General features: G+C 41.7%; 1 protein-coding gene across 10 annotated transcripts in view; it reads left to right on the top strand.

Annotated features, from left to right (window-relative positions):
- LIN54 (lin-54 DREAM MuvB core complex component) overlaps positions 1–17777 on the top strand; it is a 43115-nt gene that overhangs the window by 13721 nt on the left and 11617 nt on the right. For 8 of the 10 annotated variants that reach the window (XR_012673578.1, XM_075149867.1, XM_075149862.1 and 5 more), the window contains 5 exons: positions 2804–3531; positions 9000–9120; positions 11886–12031; positions 15083–15241; positions 17521–17737. Coding sequence is in view for 9 of the 10 variants with exons in the window: in XM_075149862.1 (XP_075005963.1) it covers positions 2804–3531; positions 9000–9120; positions 11886–12031; positions 15083–15241; positions 17521–17737 (1371 nt within the window). In the remaining variant the exon portion in view is untranslated. The remainder of the gene's footprint in view (positions 1–2803; positions 3532–8999; positions 9121–11885; positions 12032–15082; positions 15242–17520; positions 17738–17777) is intronic. The other 2 variants (XM_075149861.1, XM_075149863.1) reach the window with 2 other exon arrangements.

Genomic DNA, 17777 nt, shown 5'->3' with positions numbered 1-17777 from the left:
GAAACTTTCAAGTCTTTTTAAATAGTTAAAATAATTCTTTACCCTGTCTTGAAGATCTCAAAGCTGTTAGAATCTTAAGAGGTTGGCATGCTTTTACTGTGGAAATCGCTTCAGTAGAGGAGCTGGAAAAATGGAAACAGTGTGTGTTTGGTATAAAAGCATTAGGAAAAAAATAAACAGCTGAACTGTTGAGATATCCTGGCTAAATACCTAGAAGTAAAATCTGCTGGGATGTTGAAGCTGCCTTTGAGGACAGCAACCTCTCATATAGCTAGGATGAGATTTTCATTGTTGCATTTCATGTATCTATTTCAGTCATATCCAATAAGCAATGAAGAAATAGAACAAGTGGGTTGTGTTGTGGTTCTTTTCTTGCTGTTGTTGATGACACTAGCCTGAATACGTTAACAGAAGCCAACTGTAAAATGATGAGACCTAATAACTGGAAAATCTTCCAATGTAATGGCCATAAGCTGTTAATCCAGTAACCATGCGTAATGTTTCTTTTCTTTTAACTTGTCAGTTTCTGATTCCAGACTTGATGTAATGTATTTCTTTTCCTTCTGCATTCTGACTTGCAAGTGGTTTGTTTAAAGTCAGAACGCTGTTTAAAACCCTGTCTCTGTGCATTTTAATATAAATATCCTTTCAGCTAGATATAGGTGTTTAATAACTGTTTACTGCTTTGTAACATAACCAAATGGTAAGAATGAAGAATATAAATAACTGTTGAACTGTATAACTACTTAAATATATGTAAATACTTTATGTTCATATTGTTAAAAGATACTAAGAATGACCTTTCTTTTAGGGAATAACACGTACAAATACAAACTAAAAGCAAGTAATTTAAAATTATGCCATTACTGAATCTGGTGATATTTCCACTGTCTGATTTAGATGATTTCCTCCTTTTCAAACATGGAGACAATAATTATTTGGATTGCGGTTGACCCTAGGAGTCTAACTTCTGGATCCAAGCCCCTTGTGCTTGTCAGTATAGAACAGGATGATGGGGGTTTGTCCGAAATAGTTTGAACTTGTAAGATCTAAGACACAAGCCCATGCAGGCTGATGAGGAGATGATAAAGCAACACAGCTCAGGAGGAGAGCTAGTGCCCTTAACACATGCTGAAACAGTTTGCTTTTACTATTCCTATTTTTTGTGTAATTTTGTATGCAGTTAACCAATTTGAATTTAAGACAGTAATACAATACTATCACTAATGTACCCTTAGGAGTACACTGTTTTGTCTAGCACTACTTACCAGGGCTGGCATCACTGCAAGCTGTACTGGCATTACTTTGGGAGAAATGCTTTCCAAAGGAGGTATTTCTGGTACTGACATCAGATAACTTGGTATCTTTAAATGCCTGCCAATAAGTGAGCTGTGTATGAGTTTGACCGTCCATCATCTGAACAAGTTCTTTCACAGCTTGGGCTTCTTAAGTATAATGGCAGTTTGATATGGCTTGTACTCTGGAGGTGAGGGGAATCAGGATAGCACCCTTCATGATCAGGAAGGCCATGGACTGCTCCAGCACAGCCTCCTGAGCTCGGCATGGAAACTGGGTAGATTATAGCAGGGTTTTTTCCCCATCCTTCTAACTTCTGGGTGAAATGCAGCTATTCTGTAGTTAGCTGCTGTGCAAAATGGAACCACAATGACTTCAGAGGAATCAATGTCACTTCGGCATTTGGTCAGTGTTTTTAGTGGCACAGTTCCTTAATTATGAATGTCGCTTAGTACGAATAACTCAGCTCTGCTTTTCCTAGCAAGTAGGAGACTGAATTTGCAAGGATCCTGTCCTCTTGAGCTTAAAATGAGTACTTGAGAGTGTGTACACATACTCCTGCAGCGTCCTCACCTGTCCAGTGCCCAAGCATGCTGATGGGCTCAGCAAGTGGGGAAGATGCCTTTTTAAGCTGATCTGTTTTCAGCCTCTGGAAATGATACAGTAGTATCATATCACCGTAGTGGTTTTTTAATATAAATTGGTCACTCTTACTAGTCAGCTTAAAAAATTCTGTTTTCTTTCAGATGGGGTGTTCTTTGTTTTGTGTTTAGAACATGTTTCAAATAAATCATGAATTGGGCATTATATTTTCTTGTGAGTACTGAGGAAAAAAGTACTGAGCTGCTCTTTTCATGGCCAGCATAGAGGAATTATCTGTTCATCTTGGAAGGGCAGGGCTTTGGCTTGGTCCTGGGGTAGGTGGGCTCTTGATTGAGCTTATGGGGTTGTTAAAGCCTGTCACTAGACAGCTGTTTGTTTTTCTGAGATTTCCAAAATGAGGATTTGGCAAAAATGAACTGCTTTTACATCTGGTATGGATAACAAGTCTCTTGAGGCAAGATAACCTGCTAATCAATGTTGACATGTATGAGAAAAGCCGTTATCATCTGTTGGATTTTTAAAGTTATTTAACTCTTGCTTTATATTTCAGTAAGCTTAAATGTCTGGGAACGTGGTGCCCGTATCATGGGGGGGGAACACTACTTCTTTGTGTACTATGTTGTCAAGAGTAGACTGGTAATCCACAGCGAGTTAGTGCCTTGATTTGACTTCAACGGATGATGTTGAAGAGGTTTGATACAAATTCTTACTGAGAGTAAATTTAGCTTAATGTGTTATGTTTTGATAACAATTTTTTTTTCATTATATCCCTCCTGTGCATGCACAATACCTTCAGTCTGAAAAAATTTCTGCTACTGTATTTTCTTCTTCGGTAATATTTGTCATAAAGCTTTGAAAATGTATGTTTTCTGGAAGCCAATAACTTTTTAAAATATTATTGCAGTACCTGCTCCGATCATCACTGCCACAACTGCTAAAATGGAGGTCGTTTCAGCAGAAGTCAACAGCTTGCTCCCTGAAGAAATAATGGATACCGGTATAACTCTGGTGGAGGATGACAGCATTGAGGCAGTTATTGTGTCGTCACCGATGGGAGATTCTATTCCCATGGAAACAGAACTGGAAGAAATAGTGAACATAAGCTCCACCAGCGACTCTTCAGCTACGACTACGGCCGCAGCCACCACTGAATCGGTTACTGTACCCAGCAATCACTCGGGCGACGTGACAGTGAACACCACAACCCCAAAAACTGATGTGAATGCGGTAGTAAAGCCTACCTTTCCAAGTGGCCTCCATAAACTTGGTTCTCAGACCCCCGTCACTATATCAGCCAATCAAATTATTCTGAACAAGACCGCCGATATTAAAATAGGCAATCAGAGTATTAAACCAGATGGGCAAAAGCTAATTGTAACAACTTTGGGCAAATCTGGCCAACCTATTGTTTTAGCATTACCCCACAGCCAACTCCCACAGGCGCAGAAGGCTACGTCCCAAGCCCAAGGTGGAGACTCCAAGGTACAAGGCCAGCAGATCAAAGTTGTTATTGGAGGTCGGTCGGAAGTGAAACCTGTTGTTGGTGTCTCAGCTTTGACGCAAGGAAGTCAGCTGATAAACACTACGGCCCAGCCTTCTGTTTTACAGACCCAGCAATTAAAAACAGTACAGGTAAAGTGAGTTATGCTGATGAAACATCTGAAAAACAATTTTGTGGCTGCAACTGTTGTCCATTTCCTTCACTGATTGACACACGGTTGCTTTCAGCCTTTGCATTTATTCCTTGTATTAAAAAATAGAATGCTGCTCTTAGCCCATGCTTTCATCTGTGGATGCATTTACCTTTTTATGCCCTTTACCTCTAGCTACTGTCTAGAAACTTAAGATTTGCCTCAGAGAAAGTGAGCTATTAGAATTCATAAACTGAAGAGAATTTTCCCATTATTTTCATTTTATAAAAATAAATTCTACATGCTTTCAGGAAGACTGAATTGAACTCTATATGCCTGTTGTTCTTTATTCAAAGTGTACGCTGCTTTACTCCTTTATGAAATAGTAGCTTCTGCCTATTACGTTTAGTTTGTTTAAATAAACTCTCTGAAAAAACCTTCCAGCATTTGAAAAACAACAGAAAGGTCTATCTTGTCTGCCTCAAATCTAGTTAAGCTTGTTAATAGATACTGATAGATTAGATGCTATCGTAAACTGGACACTTCAAGGTCTTGTTTCTGAATCTCTGGCATGGATCTTGAGATATTTGAAACCACAGAGAATCTGCTGGAATCTGAAAATGTGTTGAAAAGACTTGGGTTATGACCCAAAGGTCTGATTTTCATCTGGTATATATCAGAACTAAATGTAAGTGACTTTGTTCTAGTTGGCAGTGAGGCAGAAATAAGACCTCATGAAAGTGAAGGAAAAGTAGAACTTGATGCAGGTTATGATGGAAAAATACTTATTTTACAGTCTAAATGAAATGAGAAATTAAACTCTAAGTATGCTAATAAAAACTAATTTGCTGCACATGAAAAATGACAAACTTTTAAGCATGTTATTAGCCGAATGGTAAGTTCCTCGACTAGTATTTCATGGCAAGCAAATGTAAGCAACTCTCAAAATGGTTTGTTTTAATGCTGCAAATGATCCCTGCACTGATTTCTGCTTTCTCCTTTTTTGTTGCTACATCATACCTGTGGAAAACATGTTTAATAATGGCTGTTTGAAACATACCAATTTTCTTAAGTGACTTTTATTTTTGTACCTTGATCATTAATGATATGGTTGTCATTATAGCTTTCAAAAAAGCTTCTGCTCTTCGCTCAGCATAGCAATGTTGAAGAGTGGATCAGTTCCTGTTACTTCGCTTCAGTTACTCACTGCCAAGTGACAGATAGAGGAAACTGAGGAGAATGACTTAGCTGTGATGTGCTTTTGCTTGCATGAGGTGACCTGTGCCATCAGTGACTGAAATACAGGGACTTGGTGATTGACCTCTGCAGCTTGTCATTAGGAATTCTACAGGTTCCTTAATAGAAGCTGTTACAAATGGACTTGCATCCATTTGTAAATCTAATTGCAGTTTGAGAAAATTTGTTTTGTTGTGGTCTCTTTTTATTAAACATTTGCTTCTGTTTGCAAAACAGATCGAACTATTAACACCTGGCATTCCTTTTTTCCTATAAGGAGAGGAAGAAGTAGAAATGAAAAGCAAGAAGGCAATGTTCAGTTGGCTATAAGTATCCGATACTGCAGGAAAGATGATTACATTAGCACTTCCCAGACAGTGCTTTTCCCTGTAGGAAACTACTAAAGTATCAGAGGGATATATGAGACTAGGTGAGACATTAATGGTCTACCCTATCATGAATGACAGAGGAGGTAACCCATGCGTTGAGTCCCTGGCTTAGAAAGTCATGCATTTATCCCATCATCCTGAACAAGCCTCTTAACCTTTCAGTGAGTGGAAAAGGAAGCTGTGAATGCCTCCCTGCCTCTCAGGGGTCTTGTGTAACTTTTGGCTTTGTGAATCAGGTATTTCAGATGCAAGGCAGCACAGCAGTTTGACTTTGTGCTGAAAAGTGAATTGGTAAAAGATTAGATGACAAAGAGCTCTCTTCAGTTCTCCTTACATCCTCACTGTTGTAGGGGCTTTGCAGGTCATTAGAGAAACACAGTTAGCCTTGCTGTAATCTAATTATGACATTTGAAATCTCAGCACTTGAGAAAAGGCATAATTGATAGTTGAGCAAAATGTTCCTTGGAATCTGGCTCCCTCTCTGATTACAATTTTAGAGGTATGAGGCTGTGAGGTGTACAATGTGACAGGGCCTTGGGCTTCATCTATATCCAGAGCATTATTACTGTCCCTTGGCAGCTTGTCCCGATTTAGTTGAAACCACTGCACTGGATGTGTGAACAAAACTACTGGGCAAGTGCATCTGCTTTCAGCCTGTGGCTCCTGTCTGCGTGCAGGCTTAAAAACAATGATGTGCCTGCTGATGTACTACTTTAGTCCAAGTGCATTAAGCAGGAGTTTGGCCTTGCAGATGACTTAACCAGATGTCCAGACCCATTGCCATTGTTGTCACTAAGCTAGTCTAACTTGTTTTGATGTGGTAACTGGCTCTGCATTTCAGCATTAAATCTACGTGTCCATAGCATCGTGGCTACCATAGCAAGACAACTGCTAAGCCATCATTGTGGCTTCATCTCATCATGGAAAAGTGACCTCGTGCACTCGCTAATCTCAGAGCAAACTCCCATTCCTAGCTCAGTTTCTTCATCTTCTCTGAAGTACACTGTTCTCCTCTTCTATTTCTAGAGTCCCTGATTTTTTCATATTATGCCAAATATAAATTACATAGGGTGTGGCTACATGGACAAGCTCCCATGAGGTCATCTAGGGAGTGGATTTATAGTATGTTAGCTCCTTTGTGGTAGCAGACTATGTGGGTATTCAATCCAGCAATAAATGCGAGGTGTGCATCTGCCTTTTTCTGTATGAATAGAACAGGGTTTGACAGCTGAAAACAGTCCAGTCTCTACTGAAAAGGGTAGCAAGTTTCCCACTCCTGCCTAGAAGGCTCTCACAGGTGGCTGGGGTTGTGAGCTTCAGTGGCAAAAATCTCAGAAAGGCTCGCTTGGCAGCGAGTAAGGGCAGGAATGCAATGCCTGCACTTGGGGGCCAAGGGCTGTTCCTCACCTATAACCAACCACGTTTGAGTTTTGCCATGTTTTCTAAGCCCTGAGGGGATTCACTCGTTTGTTAGACCTCCTTTTTGGTAGACAAACAGTTCACCCAAAAAGCAGGGGGGAATTTATCTGAGGAGGATATTGCAAGTTGAGTCTGAGAGAAGCAGGGCTACTTGTGTTGACCAGCTATTGTTTTGGGATTTTTACGGTTTTTCTGAAATACTTCATGTTAACAGATAGCTAGTATTTTACATGTATTCATGTAAGTCATTTCAGCACATTATTGACTGTTACTGGGAAATGACTGCTGTTGTCCAGAGCTGGCTCTTCCTGCTGAATGTTGATCATGTTCTGAGCCAGACTTTGTCCTCACTTCAGAGAGTAAAAGCAATAGCAGTTGAGTTACAATAATACCTTATGGCAGGGTAAGATTAATTTCAGCAGAACGGAAATCTCAAATCAAGCAGATGAAAAGTGGGTAATTTAGCAGAAATTAAAGTGTATGCAAGTTTACAAAAAAACTTACTGATAAAATGCTTGCTCATCTATCAACTGTGTATGTGCTAAGAGAACTATATCCTTGAAATGTTAAAATGGCTTTGAGTTAAATTTGTAAACTGGGCTGTGAATGAAGCTTCCTTCTTCAAACAACTTTTATTTCAAGGTTTTAGATAATATATCTCCAAAAAGAGCGGATTTTTCTCTTCTCTGTTTCATTTTAAGTCTTGACTATTGTATGCCACCTATAAAGCAGCTAATGTGGCCTGGGTGCAGCATAGTTGGTCAAATGACCTTCATCTGCCAATGGTCTGAGGTGGAGGTTTCCTCTGGGGAACATTTGTACTGTAACTGTGGAGCAGCACATGGCTTCCTTTAAATGAGGTCTGTTTTCTGGCACTGCCCGGTGTCAGAGCTGTTCATTGCTGGCTTCCCTTGACTGGGCACAGCTCAGGCACGCAGAGGCGGTGTTTGCTTTCCGTGGGAGGCTGGAGGGCTCCAGTGCCATAGCAGGGGGGAGCTCCAGCTTCCCCGGCTGTGCTGTGAGTGCACTGCTGGGAGCTGAAACAGCCTCATGAGTGCTTTTTGCCGGGCACTGGGGAATTCGTTATGTGCTACTGAATACTTCGAATGTTTTGGTGTTACTCTGCTGTAAAGGAAGTGTTTTCAGTCAGCAAATTGTATAAATTGGGTTTTGTGTAGGAAACCATAACATCCAGCCTACTCAACTGCTTCATTTAAGCACTCACAACTTTCTCAGGCTGTTATAAGTAGCTGTCATCTCTATATCTTTGTACGTCTGTGAGATTTCTCCAGTTAGCTACTTGAAACAAAGGTGGTTCTGTGCCTTTGAGAGGCGGCTCCCCACATGGATGCCAATGTCATGCCTCTCCGATGTTGGAGTTGGTGGCTGGTGCCCATGGGATGTGGCTGGGCATGTGTGGTGGAGGAGAAGGCAGTACGGGCCTGACCTGTAGGGTGTGCAAGGGCTTCAGTAATGCCTTCCAGCATGCTCACTTGGACTCAGGGGAAATCCTAGCGATAGTCTGCATCTGCAGGCAGTCTCTGCAGTCAACAGGTTAAAATAGTCTTTGAAAGAAGTCAGCCTCCTAATTGAACTATTCACCAGCTGGATGCTAGTGTATAGAAACTACTAGGATAAATGCACCTGGTAGTTAACTTCTGTCAGTGTGGAAAAGGGGAAAAAGTCTTGTTTAAGACTGTTAAGACTATAAACCCCTGCTTATAAAGATTTCAAGTTGAAGTGATCTGTCTCATCAAATTGCACGTCCATGTTCCTCATCCAGCTGTGTGTCAGGAGACTGGATCACGGAAGGAAAAAAAGACGCCCTTGTACCTGGATGTAGCCAACTGATTTGTTCTTGGCTAGTGAGTACCCAAAACTTTTCAGGGACTGATGATCCACATACTTTTAGAGAACTGTTGCAGAAGGCTGTTTCCCCATTTGCAGGATAAAAAGTGTGCTGCTATGTCAGAATAGGTCAAGAGATGTTTCAGAGCAGTAGTTGTCATTTAAATCACTCAAGGAACAAGTTTTGTCCTGGTTGGCTGAAAAAGAAGTAACTTTTTTTAAAGCTTCAAATATTGAGAGTTGTGCATTTAGTGTTAAGATTTTTGTATAGACCAATGGCATGTAAGAAATAATTTCAGCATCTTGAAGATGAGGTCTGTTTGCACAGAGAGATATCTTACAAAAAAGCTGTAAGGGATTTGGCTATCCTGCTTTGGTGGCTGGTTTTCTGAAGTGGCATGTATGATATCCTAGTTCTCTCCATAGTGAGAAATGGAGGTGAAATGCAAGATAAGCAATTATTCTTCTAACTATGTGTGCGAGTATTGCCCTTTTTATTTTCTAATGTACTTAACAATACAATAATTTAGATCCAAAATGCTCAAGTTATTTAGATCTTTTTTCCTCCATCTTTCAGATTGCGAAGAAGACCCGAACCCCAACTTCTGGCCCGGTGATCACCAAGCTGATCTTTGCAAAACCAATCAATAGCAAAGCTGTTACAGGGCAGACGACTCAAGTGTCACCAGTCATTGCAGGTTGTACTACTTCAACTTGTTTTGCTTTACCGTTTTTTAAAGGCTGTTCAAAGAGATGGTGATTGTAGAAATTTTTCTGTCTCGATGATTTTACTGTAGTTTCTGTTTAAGTACCTCAAGCAATTGAAAAAAAAAAATCAGAGAATTTTGTGGGTGGAAGCAGATAAATGCAGTTCTTGGTACCTTTACACTTTGCTTGTTTAGAATTATCTTTGCGATTGTACAGTTTGATCATTTGGCTTTTACTGTAAGATGCTTTTATTTTCTGGATTTTGGGGAGGAGAAAAAAAATACCTCACAACCAGAGAAAAGGCTACTCGATAAACAGAAAGTATTTGTAGATACATTATATAAATACATGGGGGGAAAGGAGACACATGCTCTTGTATTACTTTAATCTGCTTATAGTTGGACTTAAATGTAATACATGCAAATAACAGGAAAAATGTTTGATTGTGAATAAAGCTGTGTTGTTTCTGTTAAGTTGCTGTTAAAGTTTCTGTTAAGTTTGTTTAAAAACAAAAACAAACAAACAAAAACCAAACCCCAAAACATTAAAAACCCCGAAACAAGCTACTTGGGACTGCATTACATTTTCATCTGGCAATACATGAAAATTGGTAAACAGTAAGGAACCACCACAAAAATAATACTAACAAGAGCATGCTTTTAAGTTTGCTGCCCTCAGAATGAAGGGAAATGTCCAAATCAAAACATATCTACATAATATTGACAAGCAGATATGTTACAAAACAAACAAACTTCCAGCTTTTAAATCAATATGTTGGAAAATCAAGAGTATCTGTCCCTGAGCCTGTGAGAGAAGCATCACGGGGAAGTGAAGATGCTTCTCTAATTGAGAGGGAAGTCTTTTTAAACATCTGCCTTTCCTCTCGCCTTCCCAAACAGCCAGCACAGCTTGCCAACTTTAAGAGGCTGGCATCATTTTGGGGAAGGTGTAACATGTGTGTTGTGTTTTGATTCTGTGTGCATGTTTTTATGAATCTGATAAATATTTTTAATTGCCTGGGAATTTCTGCAAACTGAGGTGGAGGTTGTAAATTTGAAAGACTTGTCAATATAAGCAGCCAGATTCTGTTTAGGAAGCTGATACCAAGGGGCTCAGAGGGGATGTAGTGAGAAAGGGAAAGCTGTCACCAAGAAAAAACAAACTCAAAGCATTGAATACTGTAGATGGTAAAATTCGCACAGACTGTTATTTTTCAGGTTGCATGTGGATTTAGCGGCTGCTGGCAAATATCTGTGCTGTTACTTAGGCTGCACAAAAGTGAAGGTTATTTTAGAGCATGTAGACCTCAGAGGAAGGTAGCTTCCCACAAGGATGATGTTTTTTCTTGTTAGTTCCAGTTAACTTAATTGTCATGCCACTGGTTGGTTTTGGATGGAAAAGTTATGCTGGTGTGTGTTTGTTTCTTATTTTGATAAATATATGTCCTGGTTCCAGCTCGGACAGGGTTAACTTTCTTCCCAGTAGCTTGGGGGGTGTGCTGTGTTTTGGGTTCGGTGTGAAAGGAGCGTTGATGGCCCATTGATGCTTTGGCTGTTGCTGGGTGATGCTTGCACCGGGAGGGGGGAGCACAGCCGGGGTGGTGGACCCAGCTGGCCAATGGGGTATTCTGTACCATGTGACATCAGGCTCAGTATAAAAACCAGGTGTGTGGGGGGGTTCGCCCCCTGTTCGTGACACGCGGTCGGTGAGCGGTTGCGTTGTGCATTGCCTGCTTTGTGTATTCTGTTATTGTTGTTCTCATTGTTATTATTACTGTTCTACTTAGTTTTATTTCAATTATTAAACTGTTTTTATCTCAACCCGGGAGCTTTCCTACTTGTGCCCTCCCGATTCTCTCCCCCATCCCACCGGGGGGGGTGTGATCGAGCGGCTGCGTGGAGTTTATTTTTGCTGGCTGGGGTTAAACCACGACAATATAGTACAAGAGAATGGGTGACAGAGAAGCTATGACAGAAATGAGTCTGAGCCAAAGTGCAGCAGAGGAAAGCTCAGTGGTCAAGCACTCTTTACAAAGAAACTCAGAAGTATGAAAAAAAAGAAAAAAATCTGTTTTCCACTCTGGGAGTTTTGCAATATTCCGAAGACTGAATTCATGATTTGGAGCTGCTGGTTTTGATATTTAACCTGTTTTGCCGATGTAAAAGCAGATAGTTTGTAGAGTTACACCACCACCCATATTTTCACAGGAATGTCATATATTCTGTTAGGCAATGAAAAAAACAACCACCAACACAGAGAAGAAAAAAGAAAAACTTAGAGTTGAGAGTAGACAGGCCAAGCACCTTCTTCATGGCAACAGCTTGTTTCTGATGACTGAGGTTTTAAAAGGAAGTAGCCCGCCACAGATGCTCAATTTCTCTCTACATTGGCAGCAGCCCAGGGAGTTCCTAGGAAACTGCCAGCTGGCTGGGTGTTTGTGCACAGCGGAGGTGTATTGGAGGGCTGCACGCCTCAGGATGCTGTCCTGGCTTTAAAGAATTTTCAGCTGAATGTCATGGAAAGCTCAATGTACATTTCGGCTTTTTTAAGCCTGAGTGAACTGTCTTTTTATTTGCAATAATGCCAATTATTTTCTTTGTCGCTAAATCTAACTTAAGGAATGCCAATGTCCTTCCTACCAGGTAATACAGTCTCAGAAGTAGGGATCAACTGCATGATATGCAGAGAAAACTTTTAAAGCAAAGTTAATGTAAACAGGGATAACTTGACCTGATGGTATCTTCATTGTTTATAGGTAGGGTTCTTTCACAGTCTGCTCCAGGAACACCACCAAAGACAATAACGATCTCTGAAAGCGGAGTCATTGGATCATCTCTGAGTACAACAACACAACAGACACCGAATAAAATAGCTATCTCGCCACTCAAATCCCCTAATAAGGTAAGGACCTGATTCTAGCTGCAGCCTTCTATCACTCCTGCACAGTGGTCTGAATGGAGGTCTCTGTGTCTTTGCTACAAGCTGTTTATGATCCCGCTGCTCCAGAGTCTCCATTGCATGTCATGATGCTCTGCGGTAATGGCCTAAGCTAGATTTTTTGCAGTCGGCTCCCTTACTGTGGTTTTAAGTAAATATGCATTACTGCATTAGTTTCCCACTCCTGCCATTTCTTGCCGTTCCCTAAGCATCCATTCCGAGAGCAGCTGTTCTCTCTTAGCCAGGTGCTCAAACAGTATGTTTTTTTTTTAATGCCTTCATAAAATGTCAACAGGCTGTTTAAGAGGACACCTCAATGATGTTAATAGGTCAGCACTTATTAACTGTTGCCTGCTACTGCATAGATAATTCAGTCTTCCCTAATCACATCTGAAGTAAATGAGATTTGCAACGGTCCTTGACAAATACAGAGCTGGAGATAGAATCATAGAATCATTAAGGTTGGAAAAGACCTTTAAGATCGAGTCCAACCATCAACCCAACACCACCATGCCCACTAAACCATGTCCCTAAGCACCTCATCTACACGTCTTTTAAATACTTCCAGGGATGGTGACTCATCCACTTCCCTGGGCAGCCTCTTCCAAGGCCCGACCACTCTTTCAGTAAAGAAATTTTTCCTAATGTCCAATCTAAACCTCCCTTGGCGCAACTTGAGGCCATTTCCTCTTGTCCTGTCACTAGTCACTTGGGAGAAGAGACCAACACCCACCTCGCTACAACCTCCTTTCAGGTAGTTGTAGAGCGCAATGAGGTCTCCCCTCAGCCTCCTCTTCTCCACACTAAACAGCCTCAGTTCCCTCAGCCGCTCCTCATAAGACTTGTGCTCCAGACCCTTCACCAGCTTCGTTGCCCTTCTCTAGACACGCTCCAGCACCTCAATGTCCTTCCTGTAGTGAGGGGCCCAAAACTGAACACAGTATTCGAGGTGCGGCCTCACCAGTGCCGAGTACAGGGGCACGATCACCTCCCTACTCCTGCTGGCCACACTATTCCTAATACAGGCCAGGATGCCGTTGGCCTTCTTGGCCACCTGGGCACACTGCCGGCTCATGTTCAGCCGGCTGTCAGCCAGCACCCCAGGTCCTTTTCCTCCGAGCAGCTTTCCAGCCACTCTTCCCCAAGCCTGTAGCGTTGCCTGGGGTTGTTGTGGCCGAAGTGCAGGACCCGCCACTTGGCCTTGTTGAATCTCTTACAATTGACCTCAGGCCGTTGATCCAGCCTGTCCAGGTTCCTCTGCAGAGACTTCCTACCCTCCAGCAGATCAACACTCCCGCCCAACTTGGTGTCGTCTGCAAACTTTTTGAGGGAGCACTCAATCCCCTCATCCAGATCGTTGATAAAGATATTGAACAAGACCGGCCCCAGTACTGAGCCCTGGGGAACACCGCTCGTGACCGGCTGCCAACTGGATTTAACTCCGTTCACCACAACTCTCAGCCGTCCAGCCAGTTTTTTACCCAGCGAAGAGTGCACCTGTCTAGGCCGTGAGCCGCCAGCTTCTCTAGGAGGATGCTGTGGGAGACAGTGTCAAAGGCTTTACTGAAGTCCAAGTAGACCATATCCACAGCCTTTCCCTCATCCATTAGGTGGGTCACCTGGTCATAGAAGGAGATCAGGTTGGTCAAGCAGGACCTGCCTTCCATGAACCCGTGCTGGCTGGGCCTGATCCCCTGGTTGTCCCGGACATGGCTCATGAGCGCCCTCAAGACGAACCGCTCCATAACCTTCCCCCGCACCGGGGTCAGGCTGACTGGCCTGTAGTTCCCCAGATCCTCCTTCTGGCCCTTCTTGTAGATGGGCGTCACGTTGGCAAGCCTCCAGTCGTCTGGGACCTCCCCTGTTAACCAGGACTGCTGGTAAATGATGGAGAGTGGCTTGGCAAGCTCCTCCACCAGCTCCCTCAGTACCCTCAGGTGGATCCCCGAGATTGGCATACGTGGGCAATAGATAAGATAGATTGTAAGCTGCATTACAGATGAGTGTCATGGTGATGCTGGTATTTTAGACTTGATAAAATTGTCTTGAGCAGAGGAATATTGCTGGAGAAAGGAGGAGTCGGGAAGGGGCAAGATGCATAGTGCATGCAAGCTAAATATCATGTATAAAAACTAGCGTAAGAGTAAAAAATTCTTAGTTTGGCCATGCTTTAGCTATGTAATGTTGTACAAATGGAGTGAAGGACTTGTGTTTGAGAGTTATTAGTGAGGGAAGCAACATGAAAAAGTACAAAAAAAAAAAAACTAGAATCAAAATTAACAATGAGTGGGGGTAAAAAGACTCCTTAGGGTTACATCTTGAATTTACTGTAGGTAAGTAATTCTAAGTATCTTTTTAAAAGCAAATGGTTTCAAAAATTGGGAGTTTTCTTAAAACATAAAGAAGGAAGTTTAGAACAAAAAGTAGAAAACCAACCTTGGAAGGGGTGTGGCTATATCGAACGGAGTGTTCAAACTCTGCACTCTAGAAATTTGGTCAGAAGACTGGATCTCTATGGGAATCTGGAAACTAGATTTGAAAATACTGATGTTCTTATACTTCGGCGAATCAGTAATGTAAGGTGAGATTTTTTTTTTTCTCTCTCCACAACTCTCCTTTAAAATTTCCATGTATGATGAAATAGTCACGGTACCGACTATAAAGCTGTTATTCAGAAAATCCATCCTGACAATACTCAGGTTTCAGTCGGCTAGTTTCCTAAAAAAAACCAACCAAACAAAAAAACCCAAACAAACAAAAAACTAGAAGCAGTGCTAGCTTTCTGCAGGGGCCTTTTGGTGCTGGAAACCAGCAATGCCTTGAAGTTTCTAACATGTCTATGTGCTGTTATTGCATGGTCAGACCTGTGTGAGTTGTGATTAAATACAGCACCCTGGTTCACAGAAAGAACTCTTTGTACTGGTGGAGAACTGTACTTCCATGAGGAGGGGAATGTAAATGTACAGGGTCTTGTATCCTGCGCAGAGATTTAAACTGCTTCCTTGTTTTGCCAAGCAGCTAACAGTGGTGTCGGTGGCCTCCCAGCCTCCCAACTCCCCCCAGAAGACGGTGGGCGTCCCACTGAATGTAGCGTTAGGACAGCAGATCCTCACAGTGCAACAGTCAGCGCCCTCCTCCCCTGGGAAGGCTATAGTCAACCACACAACTGCCCAGGTACAGACTGACTTTCCTTTGTCTTCTAGCGTGTCTCTGTCTCATCGCTTGCAGGAAGCTGGAGGATTGAACTACAAATTGGCAGTGGTTAGTCCCAAGGTGTTCTTTTAATGGTGTTTGCTTAAGAATTAGCAAAAGCATTGCCCTGAGGAGCACACATTTCTTCAGTCGAGGGGTGCAAACTATTATAAGCCCATACAAGGGCATGCTGTTAGAAAGCAGTTTTCCAACCTGGAAAAGCCCCACTTGGTGAAAGTTCTCGTCTCTGTATACTGAATCTCCCAAGTCATCTGAAAGGCTCCCTATGACACGAGAAAGAGTATTTTGCGTGGTTCTGTCTCTTCTACCAGTGTTTCTATGCCACTGACTAGGGGTGTTTTCCAGGTGTTTCTGAGGTTTGCAAAAATGGAGTTCATATTCTTGTGGTAGAGGTTTGCATAAGCAAGACGCCATGGTCTGAGACCTACAGAATTAGAAATTATTAATTTCCTGTGTCTCATTTCTAGAAAAATATGAGGGTTTTCCATAATAGCTTTGATAAATTGATTTGCATTAATGAATGACAAGACAAAATTGACCTTTCTTACAAACTACAGTTCTTAGTTTTTTCCTCTTTTGTAATCTTAGGTGAATCTTTTTCTATCTTAATGTTTGTATTGCTGTTTTGGTAAACATAAAGGGACGTGTATGAGTGTAAATAATCAGGGTGGAGATAGCAGGGAGTGGACACAGTTGCATGTACAGCACGAGACCAGAGACTCGGACAGATTTTGCCAGTCTCACCTTACTGCTACAAGTGATAATTGGAATGCTGATATGGGGATGTGGACACCAGCATGATTTGAATTTTTTTTTTTCCCAGAGTAAAACTGGCAAAATTGTCTTTTTGAAACAGTTGTTAAAAGGTTAAGTCACTCTAATGCAAGCACCTTAAGTGACAAAATGGAGATGGCTGTGTGGTATACATACTGAGTTCTGATCCAAAGCTATCTGACACAACACAAGGTTTTCACCTGTCTTCACTGGGCTCAAGAAACATGCCTTAGAACAACTGTCACTTGAATTTTACAATTTTCCCAGTTGTCCTTGGATGGCAGCCACTAATTTGAGTGCTAGAGGGAACTTTGCCCATGCTGGTCTCCCTGTGATAACACTTAGGCTCTGACTGTGCTTGCAGATCGTGCTTATTTTGAATTGCTCTGGGTTGTTGAGGTTTCAGTATATTAAAAGAAAAAAATTCCCAAGAAAACACCTTCTTTTAAAAGACCAGGCCTATATTTCTAGTGAAATATGTGCAAGTTGAGATTTCATTCGTGTAGTTGCTGAAAGCTGGGAAAATGTTCAAAGAAGAATTCACATCATACTATCAACCAAATTTAATACTAAAACTTAATGCCAAGGACAACGATACATTTAATACAGGTGTTAAAAGATACTGAGAATAAAAAACTGAGCTCCAAAAGAAGTTAGATGGAAGTAAAAAAGGAGGAATAAACCAAGGTTTGAGGTTGTCAGCAAGGCTGGAAAAAGAGACCGTTATCAAACCGGTAGACTTACGAATGTGTATAAACAAACACTTACTTGTTATCAGTTTGTAGTTTGAGAGAAATTGGAAAGATAGTGTCTTGCAAAATCCAGATGGACTGCTGACCTCCCTTTCTTTCCCTTTTTGCTTTTTTTCTTAATAAATTTGTTTTGCTATGTCATTGTTCTTGCTTCTTTCATTTCTCAGCTTGTGCCCTCTTTCTCATGTCTTCAGCTATCAGTTTATGGACTGTGTTCCATTTCCTTCTCAAGGGCTGCACAGTGATTTCTGTGTATTAATTCCAAACTGTCTTAATAGGACGCATCTGTACACACAGAGATAAATCATGCCGCAGTCCAGCACAAACAGTTCTGCAAGTTCTTACCATGTATTTTTATTAGTAAGAATATTTCTAGGTTTGTTTGTTGCTTGATTTTGAAAACAAACTGAGCAATGTTCTCTGTAGTCACCTGAAGTGGTTTTGGCAGATGTATCTGGGGAAGTGGACTGAGTCACCCTACTCATGTAAATATTAGTTTACTCTGGTGTTTGGTGTAGAGCATTGAAAATGGAACTGAGTTTGCTCTGAGCTGTTGAGAGGCATTTAATCTCTTCACATCTGTTTTAGTTTTGAAAGCAAAAATGGGGATAACTGACTTGCTTCTCAAGGATACGAATGGATTAGAGGGTTGCTCACTAACAAATTGAGGAATAAACGCACTGATGTTCTTTCTGCCTTGTGTTGGCTTAACAGGCTGTGAAATCAGCAGTGCAGACCATTACTGTAGGAGGAGTGGGTACATCTCAATTTAAGACAATTATTCCCTTGGCAACTGCACCCAATGTTCAGCAGATTCAGGTACCTGGAAGCAAGTTCCATTATGTCAGACTCGTTACTGCCACAACAGCCAATAGTTCAACCCAATCGGCCAGTCAAAATCCCAGTACGAATACACAGCCTCTTCAACAGGGTAAGTGCTGGGGTTAATGTATTGTCTGAAGTAAGTTTTT

Source organism: Calonectris borealis, chromosome 4, assembly GCF_964195595.1.
Source record: "Calonectris borealis chromosome 4, bCalBor7.hap1.2, whole genome shotgun sequence".
In the NCBI taxonomy this organism is placed as follows: domain Eukaryota; kingdom Metazoa; phylum Chordata; class Aves; order Procellariiformes; family Procellariidae; genus Calonectris; species Calonectris borealis.
This window is presented reverse-complemented; position numbering and strand designations above follow the sequence as displayed.